Source organism: Delphinus delphis, chromosome 15 (assembly GCF_949987515.2).
Source record: "Delphinus delphis chromosome 15, mDelDel1.2, whole genome shotgun sequence".
Classification (NCBI taxonomy): Eukaryota; Metazoa; Chordata; class Mammalia; order Artiodactyla; family Delphinidae; genus Delphinus; species Delphinus delphis.
The window spans coordinates 61,590,934-61,612,425 of NC_082697.1; the positions used below are offsets into that span (position 1 = coordinate 61,590,934).

General features: G+C 42.2%; 1 protein-coding gene across 4 annotated transcripts in view; it reads left to right on the plus strand.

The window, feature by feature from the left end:
- NDE1 (nudE neurodevelopment protein 1) overlaps nt 1-21,492 on the plus strand; it is a 38,132-nt gene that overhangs the window by 4,068 nt on the left and 12,572 nt on the right. For 3 of the 4 annotated variants that reach the window (XM_060031803.1, XM_060031804.1, XM_060031801.1), the window contains exons 2-4: nt 3,166-3,291; nt 4,334-4,487; nt 9,129-9,277. In XM_060031803.1, coding sequence (XP_059887786.1) covers nt 3,209-3,291; nt 4,334-4,487; nt 9,129-9,277 — 386 coding nt within the window. In that variant the 5' untranslated portion in view covers nt 3,166-3,208. The remainder of the gene's footprint in view (nt 1-3,165; nt 3,292-4,333; nt 4,488-9,128; nt 9,278-21,492) is intronic. The other variant, XM_060031802.1, reaches the window with a different exon arrangement.

Here is a 21,492-nt window from a genome sequence, read left to right on the forward strand (position 1 = left end):
AAGGGCTGGAGGAGGTATTTGGTGGGATGTTCAGATAAGGTCTCTCTGGGGAAGACAGTTCAGCTGTGATCTGAACAGCAAGAAGGAAATCTGCTAGCAGAGATCTGAGGGAAGAGCATTCCAGGCAGAGAAAACAGCCAGTTCAAAGACCCTGAGTGGGAGCAAGCTTGATGTGTTCAAGGAACAGAAAGAAGGCAGTGTGGCTGCAGCGTAAGCGAGTGAGGGGTAGGGCTGTAGGAAATGTTTAGAGAAGTAGGCAGGGACTCATTACCTTGAACTTGGACGTGATCTGTTTCCAAACATCAGGAAAAGTCAGTGTACATTCATTTTTCCTAGTTCCTCACTTTCTCACCCTCCTGTACACAGAATTCCTCCCATACCGTGCATTTGAGACTGTCCTCAATATGATCATTAATGGCCACACAGCACTCAGTTACAGTTGCATGGGCTCTGGTCTCTTAACGCTATAGACATTGGTTTGGTGACCCCATACTAGATGAGCTCTGGGCTCATTAAAGCTTGCGGCTTGAGCAAGGATTACCAGAATTAGGTTTACCCTTACCTGTCACCATGGTAATTACTGTTATTTACACTCTAGGTGCTCTATCCTTTGTACTTTCAGCAAACAAGATCTTTCACTCCAAACGTTAATTAGGCTTCTCTTGTAGCAGAAATCCAGACCTAACTGGTCCAACCAAGAAAGGGAGTTGATTATCTCTCCTAACCTTAAATCAGGAATGACTGGACCCAGGTGTCCCAATGATACTGTCAGGACCCAGTCTCTCCACTTCTTGGCCCTGCTTTCCTTTGTTTTGGCTTCATTCTCAGGCAGGCTCCTCCCTTGTGATAGCAAGATGACCACCACGAACCCTAATGGAAAGAGTTTCTTCTCCTCCCTCCCCCCCGCGCTTTATGGAGATATAATTGACATATAACGTTGTGTAAGTTTAAGGTGTAGCATGTGATGGTTTGAGCCGTATATTTTGTGAAATAATTACTACAGTTAACAACTCCAGAGAGTTTCTTTCTTGATAGCTCTGCGAAAGGCCTGGGCCTGGACACTCATTGGCTCAGCTTGGGTTACGTGCACCCCTGAGCCAATCATTGGCTCAGTTTGGATTAGGCTGATCCTTGTCATTGGTTCAGCTTGGGTTAGGCCCACCTCTGAGCCCATTACCGATGATGCTGGAGGCATGAGTAGTCACATGCCTTCTCCCAGATGCAGAAGATGATGTCAAGTCCATCTGAGCCCCATGGAAGGAGTGTAGAATTGATTTCCCCAAGGGAATGTTGGGGTGCTGTTACAGAAAGATGGAAGAAGGAATGATGGACTGGAAAAAAAAAATCAAATTAACAATTTTCTACTCCATCCAGCTTCTCTGCTTTAGTCAAGCTTTCGGAGAAGCTCTGTTCCCCAGAAGGGAGTGGGTGGGGACGTGGCATGTTTTCTCTGAATTAGGGAAGGGAGAGAAATTTGGAGGAAGAGGTGTGAATACAGGTCCTAACAAATGTAGAGTTATCAGTAAGTACTGTGCTCGGATGTAGGTATCATTGTTCAGTTTCTACCAGGGATAAAGAAGTTGGTGATTGTGTCCATGTCAGCACTGACATATTTAGTGGAATTATTTGTATATTTAGCCAGATACACAGCTTGTTAGTTATGTCTTGCAGATTGAGGGGTTGTGTTCATTCTGTTGTCCCCAGAGACAGAACCATGAGCTAGCTTGAGGGGAAGAAGGGACTTCGGAGAGATCTCATTTGGATTCCTAATGACCTTTTGAGAAGCTCAGAGTCTTAAATAAATTGAGAAAATAAGCTGTTACATTGAGAGGCTTTATCAGCCGGGAGTCCATAGACTGATAACTGTTAATAGAAATTTGTTCCCTAACCTCTGCTCTGGATAGCTCAGAATCCTGAGTCCAGGCCCTTATCATCACTTCCCTCTGGCTACTGTCTAATGTGTCTCCTTTTCTTCTCATACCCAGTTCTCCAAAATGCCACCTACTTCCTCTTCCTCACCTCCTAATTACTCCTCCACCCTGTTTATCCCTCCTCCCTGTGTTGAAACCATTCTTGCTCACATCACCAGTGACCGACATTTTGCCAAGTCTTGTGGGTGGATATTTCCCAGTCCTTACCTTACCAGCTTCTCTGTTGCATCTTGGATATTGTGGAACGTTCTCTTTTTTCCCCTTGAAACCGTCTACTCCCGGGACAGCTCACTCTTTTGGTTCTCATCTCTCTCACTTGTTTCTCCTCTGTCTCTGATCACTGTTTCTCTTCCCAGCTTTCAGACACTGGCACTCCTCAGAGATCCATAAATAGTTCTCAGTCAATTATCTCGTGGTTCTGTCACAAGAAAAAAGGAAGAACCAGCTACAAACTCATGATTCTTAAATTTGTATTGTTAGCCTGGACTTCACCCCGAGTTTCAGATCCAGTGTTGCATCTCGGTGTATCACAGGCACGTCCAATTAAAAATGTCCCAAGCTGGGTTCAGTATCCCCTCACCCTAAAGACTTTTCCTTCTGATTCTCTGTCTCTGGTGATGGGGATGGTGGTGGCACCTGGTTGCCTAAGTTAGAACCCGTGAGACATCCTCCCCTCTCCTCCCCTCCCCCCCCAAATGTAATAAATCAGCAAGTCCTGGTAGGTTTTTTTTTTTTTAGTACATTTATTTATTTTATTTTTGGCTGCGTTGGGTCTTCTTTGCTGCATGCGGGCTTTCTCTAGTTGTGGCGAGCTTAGTTCCCGTGCGTGGGCTTCTCATTGGGGTGGCTTCTCTTGTTGCGGAGCACGGGCTCTAGGCGCGCGGGCTTCAGTAGTTGTGGCTCATGGGCTGTAGAATGCAGGCTCAGTAGTTGTGGCGCACGGGCTTATTTGTTCTGCAGCATGTGGGATCTTCCCGGACCAGGGCTTGAACCCGCATCCCCTGCATTGGCAGGCAGATTCTTAACCACTGCGCCACCAGGGAAGCCCACTGGTAGGTTTATCCATGGAATGTAATGTGCAGGTGGGCTGTATTTTGTCTGGGTTTAGTTTGAGTTTTTTGGCAATGTTTTTTGCCACATTTAATCCAACATAAAGTCTAGGAATTTTTTTTCCCCATTAAAGATCAGCTGTTTAACCAGATGTGGGTAATAATTTTAAAACTTTCTCTTCTAGACATCATGAGACAAGAATAGTAATCTTTTCCCCTGTTTTCACAATGGAGGACTCGGGAAAGACTTTCAGCTCCGAGGAGGAAGAAGCTAACTATTGGAAAAACCTGGCTATGACCTACAAGCAGAGGTCAGTTCTCCAAAGTTCACCTTGCTTTTTCTTCCCATAGTGATGGCAGCAACCATTTATTGTGGGCCTACTATGTGCCAGGCACTGTGAAGGGCTTAACATACATCATCTCAGTTAAATCTCAACACTGTTCCATGGAGAAACCATTCTCACCCCATTTTACAAATGAGGAAACTGAGCCTCAGTGAAAGCAAGTCAACTTGCCCAAGGTCAGACAGCCAGGGGAATAGCAGAGCTGGAATTTGAACCCCAAAGCCTAGGGTCCTAATCAAACGGCTGTGCTACTTCCCAGCTTATTTTCTGGCAGGGTTTTATCAGCTCCTGGGTGCTGTATCTGGTCTGCCCTTCGTGTGTGGGGAAAGAACTCCCTATGCCTAGCAAAATGGGTTGTTACAGATCTTTAAATTTGAAACCAGTGTTTCAGTGCCCATATCTGGGAGCTGTGTGTGTGTGTGTGTGTGTGTGTGTGTGTGTGTGTGTTTAACGTTGTTTCTTTTTATTTCTCATGGACTCTTGTAATCTACCCAGGGAGGTCTTATTCCGGCTCCTCTAATTTCTTTATGCTTAGTTTGATTTAAAGAGAATTTAGGCTTGGTGTTAAAAAAAAAAAAAGATATCCCTTGACTTTTAAGGATTGAGAAGGTAGAATTGGGTGTTTGGGATATGGGGCAGGGACCCATGATAGTGGTGTGATGAGTGAGCATTTGTATTATGTCCAGTTTCTACTTGCAAATAAATCAGAGAATACACAATCCAAAGTGTGCTTACTACATGTTGGGCTCCAAAAAGTACAAGTGGAATGAATGCGTGGAGAGTGAATTGGTTAAGAAAGGGCTATGGAGTCAGGCACACCTGGGGGCAGGCCCAAGCTCTGTTTCTGACTTGTTTGACCTCGAGACAAGTCACCTCATCTTCTCATCTGTATAATGAGGACAATGACAGTTTCTGCCTCAAAAGGCAGTTGAATAAAGAGCTGATACATGTATAACAGCAGCATGTAAGCGCTCAGTAAATGATCAGCTAACATCTGGGAATTCTGTAGGGCAGAGAACACGCAAGAGGAACTCCGAGAATTCCAGGAGGGAAGCCGAGAATATGAAGCTGAATTGGAGACGCAGCTGCAACAAATTGAAAGCAGGAACAGGGACCTGCTGTCAGAAAACAACCGCCTTCGCATGGAGCTGGAAACCATCAAGGTGAGGGGGTGAGAGGAGACGCATGCAGGTGTGGATGGTGCCCAGTGTTGTGACTGGAAAAGGGAGCCTGCAGACTTGGCCCCGGGCTCACTCCCACCCCCAGGCCTGCCGGGCGTGTGTGACACTTGAACTCTTTATGCCCCTGATGGAGGCGCTCTGTGAGAGGCAGGTCTCACACATGTCCCACGGCCATTCTTGGCTGTTGGTGACAATCCTGCAAGGCACATGGAAGGTAGACCCTTCTAGAGTATGGAGTGTCTCTGGAATTGCTGATTGTGATAAGGCCTAGGGTTATGCTGTCCAGAATTGTCGCCCCTAGCCACGTGCGGCTGCTGACATTTAAGTTAATTAAAATAACTAGAAATTTAATTCCTCAATCATACTAGCCAATATTTCAAGTGCTCAAAGGCCACACATCTCTAGTGGGTGTCATTGTGGGACAGAGAGGCTGTAGAATGTCTCCATCATTATGGAAAGTCCTGTTGGACAGAGCAGATTCCTCAACCTGGGCACTATTGACATTTGAAGGTAGCTACATGATTCTCTTGTGGGGGCCGAGTTTCACACTGTGGGCTGTTTAACAGCATCCTGGTCTCCACCCACTAGATACCAGTAGCACCCCCTCCCCCAGGTTGTGACAACCAAAAATATCTGCAGACATTGCCAAGTATCTGGAGAACCACTTCTCTGCAGGGTAAAGAATGCCTTTCTGTAGAGCTTAGCAGATGATCACAAAGTATAACTCTGTGGCCTAGGGACAGCTCTCAGCCCTCACTGCCAGGCAGGGTCACCTGGCCAGCTTCATAAATGTCAGACAGGCCTGGACCCACCCCGCCCTGAGATTCCCATTCTCAGGAAGTCTAGGTGGGGCCCCAGCATGTCTGCATGTCTTGTTTTTTTTTCTTTTTAAAACAAAGCTCCTCGTATATTTTGATGAGCCACTGGGAGAACTAGCCAAGGCCCTGCAGTGTGAGTCCAGGGCTAGGTGTGATGCACGGTGGAAGGAGATGTGTCCCTTGCCCTCTGGAAGCTTTGCAGGGAAGACAAACCTGACAGCCAGAAACACTTAGTGAAAAGATGCTCAGTTATGTGGTACTGACCATGAGATCCTCCTGAGAGAGATTTGCACGGGTTGTAGACAGCATCATGGAAGAGGTGGGAGGGACTTGAGCTGGTGTTTGAAGGTGTGTGTGTGTGTGTGTGTGTGTGTGTGTCTGTCTAGCCAGCAACTTGGCGTACAAGGGTTTGATGAAGAGTTAATATGGAACTGCCACAGACACGGGCCAGAATGACTGTCAAGTGGACCTTGGGAATCTGGCTTTACTAGCACATGGGAGAAAGCGGGGCCAGCACATGGATTGGGGATCAAGGGGTGAGGAGTAGCGGAGGAAGGACCACACAGACCGTAGAAACTGAGCAGTGGACTCTTAAGCTTTTATGGCATAGACCACAGAGCCCAAGCTGGCCACCCACAGGTCAGTCTGGCCCATAGATGTTGTTTGCTTAAGCCTTTAGTGGTTTTCACTTAACATTGTATCATGAAAGTTTTCAAGCACACAGTAGGGTTGAAAGAATTTTCCAGTGAACACCTGTATCCACCACCTGGGCTCTACCGATGACCTTTGCCGTACTTACATACTTTATTATATATCTGTCCATCCATCAATCTATCTTCCCAATGCATTTCAAGGTGAGTCACCAACATCTCTACACTTCCCTGTAAATACTGCAGTAGGCTGTTAACTAGAGGTGAGGGTTTGCTTACAGTTTGTTCTTTTGATAGTAAAATTTATATCTTTAGTATCAACATTCAGAGTTGTGAGGCTTCTTGTAAAAACTTAGATTTCCGACTTCCTTTGATCTTCCTTTGGTGGACCTGGCTACCCCAGGCCGGCCTTCTTCCACACCGGCAAAAAGCTGAGTTGTGGTTGCTTAGACAGAGCAAGGCTTCTCCAGTTTGCCCCAGTCCCCACTTCTGTCCTTTCCCCCCCAACTCTTGACACCGGGGACTGAGTGTCTTTTGCTGCTTACACGTGGCCCACGTCACTCATTTTGTTAACAGCCTGGCCCCTGCCCTAGGCACTGGGGAATCTTTACAGCCCTTACACTGAAGGGGGCTCAGGGATGGGAAGACTAGTGGTATGAACCATCGTTTGGAGGGGGTAGGAGGATGTGCTGACTAAATATCATGCAGTTGCTAAGTAATTAACCACTTGAAAACTGAGCCATTGAACCGGCAGAAGACCTCTTCATTACAACCACATGGTAGGTTCATGAGACACAGTGTGTGGAGCAGGCGAGGAAACAGAACTACCTTGGAGTGAAGAACTGCCCCCAGCACATATTTCTGTCACCTAAGAGGAAAGTCTTCAACTGAGTCAGACTCCTTGACAGTGGCTTATTCATTGCAAGTTGAATAAAAACGCTTGTAAGGGATCCAACAGAGCATCTATTGATGCCTCCATCAGCTGACAGTTTATTATAATTAGCCCCAAATGAAAGCGCAACAGCTTTTCATGTCCCCAAGTTCAAAGGACAACATTTGAATCCTTATGCTGGTGGACAAGCCCAGTAACTGCGTCTTCTTGGAACCTGTGTTGGAACTTAGGTTAGTGACCTAGGATCCTGTACCCTCCTGTTTTATTTGGGGAGGCACCCAAATCAAGGGTGGGAAGCCGTCAGAGCCACGCCTGGGAATTCGCCCGTGCCTGGGCCTGGTCTGCCCCTGCTTGTCTGAGCCAAGACACTTCCTGTGCTCGTAGCCAGGAAACAGTATCAGAGGAGACAGAGCAGCGTAAGGATGTGACACCCCTCCCTGTCCTCGCCTTGTAAATAATCTGCCTGTTCTGTGGACCTTCTTCTTTCACCATGGCTCTGGCCACGCCTCTCTGGCCTGGTCACCATTACATCACTCTCCCCAGCGCCTCCAGACTGTTTCTAGCAACAGCTTTGTTTACTCGACTGACTCAAGAAGAGGAGTTGGCCTGTTTTTCTAACTTTCTAATTAGACTTGGGCCTTTCCTGTGGGAAGTGAGTGTTTTCTTTCATGTTTGTAGATGAAGGAAAGGTGGTAAGGGTGTTTGATGATGGAAAGTAATTAGAGAGAGGAGCCAGAGCCGGAGTGAGTGAGTGAGTGAGTGTGTGTGTGTGTGTGTGTGTGTGTGCGTGCGTGCATGTGTGCGTGCGTGCGCGCACGCGTACATGTGATCAGTTCCCGTGTGACCTGGATGGAAGTGGTTGAGGGCAGTTTAGCATAGTAGTTCTAAGAGCGCAAGCCCAGGTGGCCGGGGTGGATCTTGGCCCGGTCACGTGCTTCCAGTTGACTTTGGGCTGATGAAGTGACTGAGCCTCAGTTCCCATGTCTCTGAAATGGCGTTAAATGAGGCAACAAAAACAGCGTCCTGAGCCCAGAGGCTGGTGCAGAGTAGACCTGCAGCAAATGTTAGCTGCCATAGCTGGGCAGCAGCAGGTTGTTGAGGCGTCATCTGGGCTGTGCCTTGCCTTGGAAAGCACCAGCTAGATCACACTAAACTTTTTTTGGTAAAAACAACAGTTTTGTTTTTTTCCTTCTTCCCTTCCCTCCTGCCTCCCTTTCCCTCCCTCCCTTCTCTCTCTCCCTCCTCAGAGGCCCAGAAGTTCCTAACTCCCCCATGCCACAGGGAGAGTGTCCTGGGTCACAAAGTCAGAACAGTTGTCAAACTGAGTCCATGATGTCCTGATCTGACTGTGAGGCACAGGCAACGAAGTCATTGTGATTCCTGCTATTCTGTCTGTAATCCAGGGATATCATGTGAAGTGCATCGGTTTTGCCCTTGTGGATCAGGCTTGGAGAGGTTTATGAGGCTTTCTGTGGCTGTGGACACCTTGCACAAAATGATTCCTTTGAAGATAGTTGGGGGCTGCTTGATGCCAGAGGCTGCAGGGACCAGTGTGGGAGGGGGCAGGGTATAAGATGCTCAGGAAGCACGCGGGACTTGACAGCTTGATGGCCCCCTGTTCCCCCCATCATCCCTCATTTGCTTAAGAGTCCATGTCTGTGGACAGAAGGTTCTCCTGACTGAGCTTAGGCTTGTCCTCTGGCATCCTGAGTGAGTGTGATGGGAAGGCTGGTCCCACAAAGATCCTAGAATAAGGGAGAGAGAAATCCCCTAAAGAAATTGGCGTGGGACTTCCCTGGTGGTGCAGTGGTTAAGAATCCGCCTGCCGGTGCAGGGGACACGGGTTCGAGCCCTGGTCCGGAAAGAATCCCACATGCTGTGGAGCACCTAAGCCTGTGAGCCACAGCTACTGAGCCTGCGCTCTAGAGCCCGCGAGCCACAACTACTGAAGCCCGCGCACTGCAACGAAGAGTAGCCCCTGCTCGCCGCAACTAGAGAAAGCCCACACGCAGCAACGAAGACCCAACAGCCAAAAATAAATAATAAAAATAAATTAATTGTAAAGAAATTGGCGTGCCGGTGGGGCTGTGCAGAGGGGGAGGAATGGATGCTCAGCAGCTAGGGACAACACACATTCACTGCAGCGGAGAGGGTTATGTCCCAGGATTAACCTTCGATGTCCTAAGGAGATGACAGGGAAGGGAGATAAACATCCTCGTCGGGAGTCTTAAATCATTCACTCAGTGTTGATTCTGTCCTTCAGGAGAAGTTTGAAACGCAGCATTCTGAAGGCTACCGGCAGATCTCAGCCTTAGAGGATGACCTTGCCCAGACAAAAGCCATTAAAGATCAACTTCAGAAATACATCAGAGAGCTGGAGCAAGCCAATGATGACCTGGAAAGAGCCAAACGGTACGTTGGGAAGGAGAAAAGAGGTTTGGGAGCCTTTTGTCTCTGGGTACCAGGCACTGTGCTGAGGGTAGAGAATTCAGCACTGAGCAGAGCCAGTGCCCTTGTGGGTCCTACAGCCTCATAGGAAATGGGCAACAGGCAGCAAGTGCTGCAAGTCCAGGGTGCTGTGGGAGCATGTAATTGATTGTATTAATTTGTCCATTGCTGGGAGAATATTAGGCAAGGCTTCCCAAAGGAAATGCCATTTAGGCTGAGACCGAGGGATGCCTAGGCATTTTCACTCTTCCTAGGGGAAGAGTGTGGAGTGAGAACATTCCAAGCAGAAGGACAAGCATGTGCTCAGTAAATAGGCCCTAAGATAGGACAGTATTTCTTAAACTGATGTTCTGAAGTTTAGCAGAATACTAACAATAATAAATAAATTATTGAATATCTACTCTGAGCCAGGCACTTATTTTTTTCTTAAGAAAACTTTTTTTTAAAGATTTAGATATAAATTACATACAGCGATACACACAGATCTTAAGAAGTATACAGTTTCATCAGTGTGGACAACTGTGCACATGCCCCACACTCCTGTTGAGACACGGGCCCTTGGCACTGCACCCACAGCTCCTTGCATTCTTTTTTGCAGTTGCTTTAGGGACCCCAATACACACGCTCAACTTTTCAGTCTACTTCATTAATAATGTACCAAATACAACGGCCTTGCAACCTTAAGAGTTTCACATACCATCCTTGAACTTTATGTGATAGCCGTAATGCGAGAAGGTAAGAGAGTAAAAAGATAGCCTTTTATATTTACCCACAGATTTACAGTTTCTGGTTCATTCCTTCTTGAAGTTTCCCTCTGGTTATCATTTCCCTTCAGCTTGAAGAACTTCCCTTAGGGTTTCTTGTGGTGCAGGTCTGCTGATGGCGAATTCTTCTCGCTTTAGTTTATCTGAAAATGTCTTTCTTTTGCCTTCATTCTTAAAGGATATTTCCACTGGATGTGGAATTCCAGGTTGACAGGTGTTTTTTTTCTTTCAGCACGTTAAAGATGTTCTGCTGTCTTCTGGTCTCCTTGCTGGAGGTCAGAAGTTAGTGGTCATTTGAATAGTCACTCCCCTGTATATAATATGGTGTTTTTCTCTGACTGCTCTCAGAATTTCTCTTTATTTTTGGTTTTTAGCAGTTTGTGATGTGCCTAGATTTTGTATGTATTTATCCTGTTAGGGGTTTGCTGGGCATTTTGGTCTGTAAATTTGTCTTTCGCCAAATTTAACTTTGGTCATTATTTCCTCAAAGATTTTTGCTGCGCTATTCTTTCTTTCCTGCCCTTCTGGGACACCAACTACACACATGTTGTGTCCCATGTCCTTTTGATATTGTCACACAGGTCTCTTAGGCTCTGTTCATATCTTTTCCTAATTTTGTTTGTCTTGGTTCCTCAAATTAGATCATTTCTATTGATCTGGTTTCAAGTTCACTGACTCCTTCTTCCCTCCTCCAATCTGCTGTTAAGCCAGTTCCAATAATGTTTTATTTTAGATATTTAAGATCTAGAATTTCCTAGTCCTCTACTGATATTTCTTTGTTTGCATCCTTGAGATAGTTATAACAACTTTCTTTAAGATCCTTTTCTGCTAATTCTAACATCTGGGTTATCTCAGATGTTAGATGTTCCAGTGATTGCCTTTTCTACTGAGTTTGGGTCACATTTTCTTGCTTTTCACATGTCTAGTAATTTTGGATTATATTCTGGACATTATGAATGATGTGTTGCAGAAACTATGGATTCTGTTATGTTTCTAATTTGTTTGTTAAGTAGGCTGAACTCAAACTCCAAACTCTGTCTCCCTTTGATGAGTAGTAGGTGAAATCCGTTTGACGCTTTTAACGAGGCTGCTTCAAGTCTGCCATGCACATGCATGGTTCAGGGGTCAGCCAGAGGTGTGGGAAGAGTTATATATGCAGAATTTGGCATTCTGCCAAGGTGGTGGATTTTTATCACTGGAGCTATAGACACAAAGCTTATAAGATGCAGAATTCAGCCACTGCTGTTCCTTCTTCCAAGTGTTGTCTCTCTTCCAAGTGGTGTCTCCCTTCCGGTTTTTGCCAGTGCCTTCAGATCATTGTTTTTCTCGTTTCACCCAGAGTTTGTAGTTGTAATCTATAGGATGTTTGGTCTGATACAAGCTACCTTATTATTACCAGAAGTGGGACCTCCTTTTTTTTTTTTTAAATCAGTTTGTAAGAGTTCTTTGTGTATTTTTGCTGCTCATCTTTTGTCCCACATTGAAAAATATTTTTTACAAATAATCTTTTGTCTGTTGACTTTGTGGTATCAATTTTCATACAAATATTTTTCATTTTGGGGTCATCAATTATGTCTTTTTTTTTTTTTCAATTATGTCTTTTATAGCTTCTAGGTTTCCAGACTTCACTAGGGACATCTCCTTGATCGTTTGATTATGCATGTATTCTCTTAATTTTTTTGCAAGATTTTTTAATTAATTGTTTTAACTTATGCTTTTAATCTACCTGGAATTTATTTTTGTACCTAGTATACGTGTCCCATTTTATTTTCATTAGGTAGATAGCCACTTGTGCCAGTACTATGTGTTAAACACTCCATCTTTTTTCCACTGAATTGAACGCATCTCTGTCATTTGTTAACCTGCCATACAGTTGTTCCTTGGTATCCATGGGGGATTGGTTCCAGAACCCTTGAGGATACTAAAATTTGTGGATGCTCAAATCCCTTGTATGAAATGGTGTAGCATTTGCATATAACCTATGTGCATCTTCCCATACACTTTAAATTATGTCTAATTATAATACCTAATACAATCTAAAATCTGTATAAATAGTTGCCAGTGAGTGGCAAATTCAAGTTTTGCTTTTTGAAACTTTCTGGATTTTTTTTTCCTGAATAATTTTGATTTGTAGTTGGTTGAGTCCAACCTACAGGTTGATATGCAACCTACAGATATGGAGGACTGACTGTATATTCTGGAATCTAATTCAGGATTCTTCTTTCTTTTTTGTCTAACGTGCAATTTGTGAATTACTACCAACACCATAATGACTTGGTTCCTGTGCCTTTGTAGTATTTTCTGATTTTTGGCAAGCCACTGGCTTACGATCATTTCTACCCATATATCATTGATGAAAGCAAGTCACACGGCCAAGCCCTGTCAAGGGGTGGGAAGGTACATTCCACCCACAATGAGGCCAAAGCAAGGGTGTGGCTACAGGGAGGATGAAGAATTGGGACCAATAATGCAGTCTATCACAAGGAGATAGTACATTCATGTGATTCAAAAATAATATACAAAGGGGTAGAGTTTTAAGATTCAAATTCAAATAGAAATTTGTATTATTTCCCCCGCCCCGTTCTTTTTCCCACAAAAGAGCATTCTGTATACAGAATATATGTACTATTGTACATCTTGCTTTGTCACGTAATAGGTTTTGGAGGTCATTCTGTAGTAGGACACAGAGGATTCTTTGTTGTTGGTTTTTTCCAAGTGCATAATATTTTATTGTATGGTTGGTATTGTATCATACATAATTATTTATCCATCCCCCCCACGGCTGGATATTATCTGCATTTCCTTTCTTGTGCAGTGATAAGGGTTGCTGTAGTGAATGATATGCATTGCTTGCATAGATGGATATCTGTAGAATAAATTCCCAGAAGTGGAATTCTTGGGTCAAAGGATGTATGCATATGTTTTTTCATAGTTTTTGCCCAATTGTTCTCTACACTTGTACCAATTTCCATTCCCAGCACCTATGTGAGTAAGTCTCCATTTTCCAAATAGCTTCACTAAACAGTGTTTTTTAGACTTTGGATTTCTGCCAATTTAATAGGTGAAAAGAGGTACATTTCTGAAGTATGAGTGATCTTGAGTTCCTTTTCATATATTTAATAACTGTTTTATTTCTTTTTCTGTGAACTGTATCTTCTTGCCTGTTTTCATACTGGATTGCTGGTTGTTTTTTCTCATCAGTTTCTAGGAGATGTTTATATATTTGTTTATGATACAAATTGAAAATGTTAGGAATTTGTCATTTGTCTTCCATCTTTGTCTATTGCATATGTTACTATTGAAAGTTATTTGGATTTCTGTGTAGGCAAATTTATCTGCAGTCCCAGGTTTATAAAGCAATTAGCCTATGTTTTCGTCTTGTATTTTTATGTTTCCTTTCTTTCTTCCTCTCTCCTGAAGATGCATTGGATTCACATTTTAGCCAGATGCTGAATAGTTGAATATTAAAATCAGATGTGATAGAGACCCAAATCATCATTATAGAACAAATAAAGTTCTGGAATACTGAAGTTATATTAAAAAAAACTTTATAACATTACAATTTCATTATAAAATTTTAATAGTTATATATGGAAAATTTGACAGTCTCCAGCAAGAATGGTAATTTCTCAGCACCATCAGCTATTTGCTTATTTTGGTCTCTCCAACTGTACATCCGTAAAACCAAATGACTCACTTTTAACTGAGGAAGGAGATGACCTTGTGAAAGGATAACCTTGAAAGACTCCAGGCCTAACTGAATTAACTAAAAAGTAAGTATATTCCTTAAAGGGTATTTTGTTTAATATGTGAATGCCAAGATGCCAAAAAGTTCAACGAAGATTAAAATTGATTTAATCTAATTTTTTAAAAAAGTGTCTATGTGGGCTTCCCTGGTGGCGCAGAGGTTGAGAGTCCGCCTGCCGATGCAGGGGACGCAGGTTCGTGCCCCAGTCTGGGAAGATCCCACATGCCGCGGAGCGGCTAGGCCTGTGAGCCATGGCCGCTGAGCCTGCGCGTCCGGAGGCTGTGCTCCGTAACGGGAGGGGCCATAACAGTGACAGGCCCGCGTACCGCAAAAAAAAAAAAAAAAAAAAAAAGTGTCTATGTGTTATTACATAGACACTTTTTTTTTTGTCTCTGCCACATGGCTTGTGTGATCCTAGTTCACCAACCAGGGATCGAATCCAGGCCCCTGCGGTGGAAGCACAGAGTCCTAAACAGTGGACTGCCAGGGAATTCCCTACATAGACTTTATTTTTAATTTTTTGTGGTAAAAAATTTGACATCAAATTTACACCTTAACCTTTTTTTTTTTTTTTTTGCGGTACACGGGCCTCTCACTATTGTGGCCTCTCCCGTTGTGGAGCACAGGCTCCGGATGCGCAGGCTCAGCGGCCATGGCTCACAGGCCCAGCCGCTCCACGGCATGTGGGATCTTCCCGGACCGGGGCACGAACCCGTGTCCCCTGCATTGGCAGGCGGACTCTCAACCACTATGCCACCAGGGAAGCCCACACCTTAACCATTTTTAAGTGTGCAGTTCAGTAGTATTATATGTATTCACATTATTGGCCAACAGCTCTTCAGAACTTTTTCATCTTGCAACATTGAAACTCTATACCCACTAAACATTCATTCCGCTCCCTGTTCCCTTCAGCCCTTGGTAATCACTTTTCTACTTTCTGTTTCTATGATTTTGACTACATTAGAAACTCCATATGAATGGAATCAAATAGGATGTGTCCTTTTGTGACTGGCTTCTTCTCTTAGCATAATGTCCTTGAGATTCGTCCGTGTTGTAGCATGTGATAGGATTTCCCTTTTTTAAGGCTGCGTAATATTTTTTTGCATGTATGTACTGCATTTTCTTTATCCATTTATCTGTCAGTGGACACTTGGGTTGCTTCCACCTGTTGGCTCTTGTGAATAATGCTGCAGTGAACAAGGGTGTACGGATACCTCTTTGAGATCCTGCTTTCAGTTCTTTTGGATATGTACCCAGAAGTGGGACTGCTGGGTCATACAGTAATTCCACTTTTAATTTTTTACAGAACCTCCATACAGTTTTCATAATGACACACCATTTTACATTCCCACCACATCCTCACCATCACTTGTTATTTTCTGTTCTTGGGATGGAGGCCGTTCTGATGGGTGTGAGGTGATACATAGACTTTTAAGTATTTATTGGCTCAAAAAGGATATGTTCTTAGTTATCTAACAGATGTATCTCTTAATATTCATATTTACTGAAAATCTCTTTTCCTGCTTAACTATTTTCAGGTCCTCATAACTGTCCATGAGATTAACAGCTTTCACAGTTTTTATGTATTGCAGCATTTTACTCTTATGATAATAAATATGCAAATACATCAGTTGGCAGAATTTCACCATATAAAGGACATAAAGCTTTTTCCACTCAGGGGACAACTAGGATGCTTACCTTTATTTGAAAGCAAATAGTCACATAGTAACAATAAGTCTCTGTGCTGTGCCCTGCTGGTATTACTGACTCTGCCTGATTGTATACAGTCGGGGGTGGGGTGGGGGGGGAGGTGTCGTTCATCCACACAGGTTCAGGAATGCCAGAAATGCTGCTGAAGTTGGTTCTCTGGCATTCCAGAAGCCAGTAGTAGATTTTGACCAAATACCGAGTTTAAATTTTTGATCTAGTTGGAATTCATCTTTGGGTGTAGCATGAGGTGTGGATCCAACATTGATTTTTTCCAGGTGGCTACCTGGTAGTCCCCAGACCTAGAACTGAACCAACCATCTTTTCATCAATGATTCGTGATGCCACCTTTATCATAAATTAAATTCTCATATTTATTTGGATCTATTTCTGGACCTTTGGCTCTCCTTGGTCTGTCTGGTCTTATAACTGTTTCACTCTGCAGCACACTGTTCATTGCTGAGGCTTTAAAGAGCATGTTCTTTGTATCTAGGGGAGCTAGTGCCCCTGTCCTCTTCTTTTTCAGAGTTCTGGCCAATTTTTTCTTCCAGTTTTATTGAGATATAATTGACATATAGTACTGTATACGTTTAAGTGAATAGCACAATGATTTGACTTATATGCATCATAAACTGATTATTACAATAAGTTTCGTGAACGTGCATCACCTCATATAGACACAATATTAAAAAATGGAAAAAACTGTTTTCCTTGTGATGAGAACTCTTAGGATTTACTCTCTTAGCAACTTTCATACATAACATAGAGCAGTGTTCATTATAATTATCATGTTGTGCATTGCATCCCTAGTACTTGTTTATCTTTTAGCTAGAAGTTTGTACCTTTTGACCATCTTCATCCAGTTCCCCTTCCTCCTATCCCCCCACGTCTGTAACCACAAATCTGATCTCTTTTTTTTTTAACGTCTTTATTGGGGTATAATTGCTTTACAATGGTATGTTAGTTTCTGCTTTATAACAAAGTGAATCAGTTATACATATGCATATGTTCCCATATTTCCTCCCTCTTGCGTCTCCCTCCCTCCCACGCTCCCCATCCCACCCCTCCAGGCGGTCACAAAGCACCGAGCTGATCTCCCTGTGCTATGCGGCTGCGTCCCACTAGCTATCTACCTTATGTTTAGTAGTGTATATATGTCCATGCCTCTCTCTCGCTTTGTCACAGCTCACCCTTCCCCCTCCCCATATCCTCAAGTCCGTTCTCTAGTAGGTCTGTGGCTTTATTCCTGTCGTACCCCTAGGTTCTTCATGACATTTTTTTCCTTAAATTCCATATATATGTGTTAGCATATGGTATTTGTCTTTCTCTTTCTGACTTACTTCACTCTGTATGACAGACTCTAGGTCTATCCACCTCATTACAAATAGCTCAATTTCGTTTCTTTTTATGGCTGAGTAATATTCCATTGTATATATGTGCCACATCTTTATCCATTCATCCGAAGATGGGCACTTAGGTTGTTTCCACCTCCGGGCTATTGTAAATAGAGCTGCAATGAACATTTTGGTACATGACTCTTTTTGAATTACGGTTTTCTCAGGGTATATGCCCAGTAGTGGGATTGCTGGGTCATATGGTAGTTCTATTTGTAGTTTTTTAAGGAACCTCCATACTGTTCTCCATAGTGGCTGTACCAATTCACATTCCCACCAGCAGTGCTTTTTTTTGATGATGGCCATGACTGGTGTGAGATGATATCTCATTGTAGTCTTGATTTTCATTTCTCTAATGATTAATGATGTTGAGCATTCTTTCATGTGTTTGTTGGCAGTCTGTATATCTTCTTTGGAGAAATGTCTATTTAGGTCTTCTGCCCATTTTTGGATTGGATTGTTTTTTTGATACTGAGCTGCATGAGCTGCTTGTAAATTTTGGAAATTAATCCTTTGTCAGTTGCTTCATTTGCAAATATTTTCTCCCATTCTAAGGGTTGTCTTTTGGTCTTGTTTATGGTTTCCTTTGCTGTGCAAAAGCTTTGAAGTTTCATTAGGTCCCGTTTGTTTATTTTTGTTTTTATTTCCATTTCTGTAGGAGGTGGGTCAAAAAGGATCTTGCTGTGATTTATGTCATAGAGTGTTCTGCCTATGTTTTCCTCTAAGAGTTTGATAGTTTCTGGCCTTACATTTAGGTCTTTAATCCATTTTGAGCTTATTTTTGTGTATGGTGTTAGGGAGTGATCTAATCTCATACTTTTACATGTACCTGTCCAGTTTTCCCACCACCACTTATTGAAGAGGCTGTCCTTTCTCCACTGTATATTCCTGCCTCCTTTATCAAAGATAAGATGACCATATGTGCGTGGATTTATCTCTGGACTTTCTATCCTGTTCCATTGATCTATGTTTCTGTTTTTGTGCCAGTACCATACTGTCTTGATTACTGTAGCTTTGTAGTATAGTCTGAAGTCCAGGAGCCTGATTCCTCCAGCTCCGTTTTTCGTTCTCAAGATTGCTTTGGCTATTCAGAGTCTTTTGTGTTTCCATACAAATTGTGAAATTTTTTGTTCTAGTTCTGTGAAAAATGCCATTGGTAGTTTGATAGGGATTGCATTGAATCTGTAGATTGCTTTGGGTAGTAGAGTCATTTTCACAGTGTTGATTCTTCCAATCCAAGAACATGGTATATCTCTCCATCTATTTGTATCATCTTTAATTTCTTTCATCAGTGTCTTATAATTTTCTGCATACAGGTCTTTTGTCTCCTTAGGTAGGTTTATTCCTAGATATTTTATTCTTTTTGTTGCAATGGTAAATGGGAGTGTTTTCTTGATTTCACTTTCAGATTTTTCATCATTAGTGTATAGGAATGCCAGAGATTTCTGTGCATTAATTTTGTATCCTGCAACTTTACCAAATTCATTGATTAGCTCTAGTAGTTTTCTGGTAGCATCTTTAGGATTCTCTATGTATAGTATCATGTCATCTGCAAACAGTGACAGCTTTACTTCTTCTTTTCCGATTTGGATTCCTTTTATTTCCTTTTCTTCTCTGATTGCTGTGACTAAAACTTCCAAAACTATGTTGAATAAGAGCAGTGAGAGTGGGCAACCTTGTCTTGTTCCTGATCTTAATGGAAATGCTTTCAGTTTTTCACCATTGGGGACGATGTTGGCTGTGGGTTTGTCATATATGGCCTTTATTATGTTGAGGAAAGTTCCCTCTATGCCTACTTTCTGCAGGGTTTTTATCAGAAATGGGTGTTGAATTTTGTCAAAAGTTTTCTCTGCATCTATTGAGATGATCATATGGTTTTTCTCCTTCAATTTGTTAATATGGTTTATCACATTGATTGATTTGCGTATATTGAAGAATCCTTGCATTCCTGGAATAAACCCCACTTGATCATGGTGTATGTTCCTTTTAATGTGCTGTTGGATTCTGTTTGCTAGTATTTTGTTGAGGATTTTTGCATCTGTGTTCATCAGTGGTATTGGCCTGTAGTTTTCTTTCTTTGTGACATCCTTGTCTGGTTTTGGTATCAAGGTGATGGTGGCCTCGTAGAAGGAGTTTGGGAGTGTTCCTCCCTCTGCTATATTTTGGAAGAGTTTGAGAAGGATGGGTGTTAGCTCTTCTCTAAATGTTTGATAGAATTCGCCTGTGAAGTCATCTGGTCCTGGGCTTTTGTTTGTTGGCAGATTTTTAATCACAGTTTCAATTTCAGTGCTTGTGATTGGTCTGTTCATATTTTCTATTTCTTCCTGATTCAGTCTTGGCAGGTTGTGCCTTTCTAAGAATTTGTCCATTTCTTCCAGGTTGTCCATTTTATTGGCATAGAGTTGCTTGTAGTAATCTCTCATGATCTTTTGTATTTCTGCAGTGTCAGTTGTTACTTCTCCTTTTTCATTTCTAATTCTATTGATTTGAGTCTTCTCCCTTTTTTTTGATGAGTCTGGCTAATGGTTTATCAATTTTGTTTATCTTCTCAAAGAACCAGCTTTTAGTTTTATTGATCTTTGCTATCGTTTCCTTCATTTCTTTTTCATTTATTTCTGATCTGATTTTTATGATTTCTTTCCTTTTGCTAACTTTGGGGTGTTTTTGTTCTTCTTTCTGTAATTGCTTTAGGTGCAAGGTTAGGTTGTTTATTCGAGATGTTTCCTGTTTCTTAAGGTGGGCTTGTACTGCTATAAACTTCCCTCTTAGAACTGCTTTTGCTGCATCCCATAGATTTTGGGTCGTCGTGTCTCCATTGTCATTTGTTTCTAGGTATTTTTTGATTTCCTCTTTGATTTCTTCAGTGATCACTTCGTTATTAAGTAGTGTATTGTTTAGCCTCCATGTGTTTGTATTTTTTACAGATTTTTTCCTGTAATTGATATCTAGTCTCATAGCATTGTGGTCGGAAAAGATACTTGATACAATTTCAGTTTTCTTAAATTTACCAAGACTTGATTTGTGACCCAAGATATGATCTATCTTGGAGAATGTTCCATGAGCACTTGAGAAAAATGTGTATTCTGTTGTTTTTGGGAGTGTCCTATAAATATCAATTAAGTCCATCTTGTTTAATGTATCATTTAAAGCTTGTGTTTCCTTATTTATTTTCATTTTGGATGATCTGTCCATTGGTGAAAGTGGGGGGTGTTAAAGTCCCATACTATGAATGTGTTACTGTCGATTTCCCCTTTTATGGCTGTTAGTATTTGCCTTATGTATTGAGGTGCTCCTATGTTGGGTGCATAAATATTTACAATTGTTATACCTTCTTCTTGGATTGATCCCTTGATCATTATGTAGTGTCCTTCTTTGTCTCTTGTAATGGTCTTTATTTTAAAGACTATTTTGTCTGATATGAGAATTGCTACTCCAGCTTTCTTTTGGTTTCCATTTGCATGGAATATCTTTTTCCATCCCCTTACTTTCAGTCTGTATGTGTCTCTAGGTCTGAAGTGGGTCTCTTGTAGACAGCAAATAAATGGGTCTTGTTTTTGGATCCATTCAGCCAATCTGTGTCTTTTGGTGGGAGCATTTAGTCCATTTACATTTAAGGTAATTATCGATATTTATGTTCCTATTCCCATTTTCTAAATTGTTTTGGGTTCGTTATTGTAGGTCTTTTCCTTCTCTTGTGTTTCTTGCCTAGAGAAGTTCCTTTAGCATTTGTTGTAAAGCTGGTTTGGTGGTGCTGAACTCTCTCAGCTTTTGCTTGTCTGTAAAGGTTTTAATTTCTCCATCAAATCTGAATGAGATCCTTGCTGGGTAGAGTAATCTTGGTTGCAGGTTTTTCTCCTTCATCACTTTAAATATGTCCTGCCAGTCCCTTCTGGCTTGCAGAGTTTCTGCTGAAAGATCAGCTGTTAACCTTATGGGGATTCCCTTGTGTGTTATTTGTTGCTTTTCCCTTGCTGCTTTTAATATGCTTTCTTTGTATTTAATTTTTGACAGTTTGATTAATATGTGTCTTGGCGTATTTCTCCTTGGATTTATCCTGTATGGGACTCTCTGTGCTTCCTGGACTTGGTTAACTATTTCCTTTCCCATATTAGGGAAGTTTTCAACTATAATCTCTTCAAATATTTTCTCAGTCCCTTTCTTTTTCTCTTCTTCTTCTGGAACCCCTATAATTCGAATGTTGGTGCGTTTAATGTTGTCCCAGAGGTCTCTGAGACTGTCCTCAGTTCTTTTCATTCTTTTTTCTTTATTCTGCTCTGCAGTAGTTATTTCCACTATTTTATCTTCCAGGTCACTTATCCGTTCTTCTGCCTCAGTTATTCTGCTATTGATCCCATCTAGAGTATTTTTCACTTCATTTATTGTGTTGTTCATCGTGGTTTGTTTCATCTTTAGTTCTTCTAGGTCTTTGCTAAATGTTTCTTGTATTTTGTCCATTCTATTTCCAAGATTTTGGATCATCTTCACTATCATTATTCAGGTAGACTGCCTATTTCCTCTTCATTCGTTAGGTCTGGTGGGTTTTTATCTTGCTCCTTCATCTGCTGT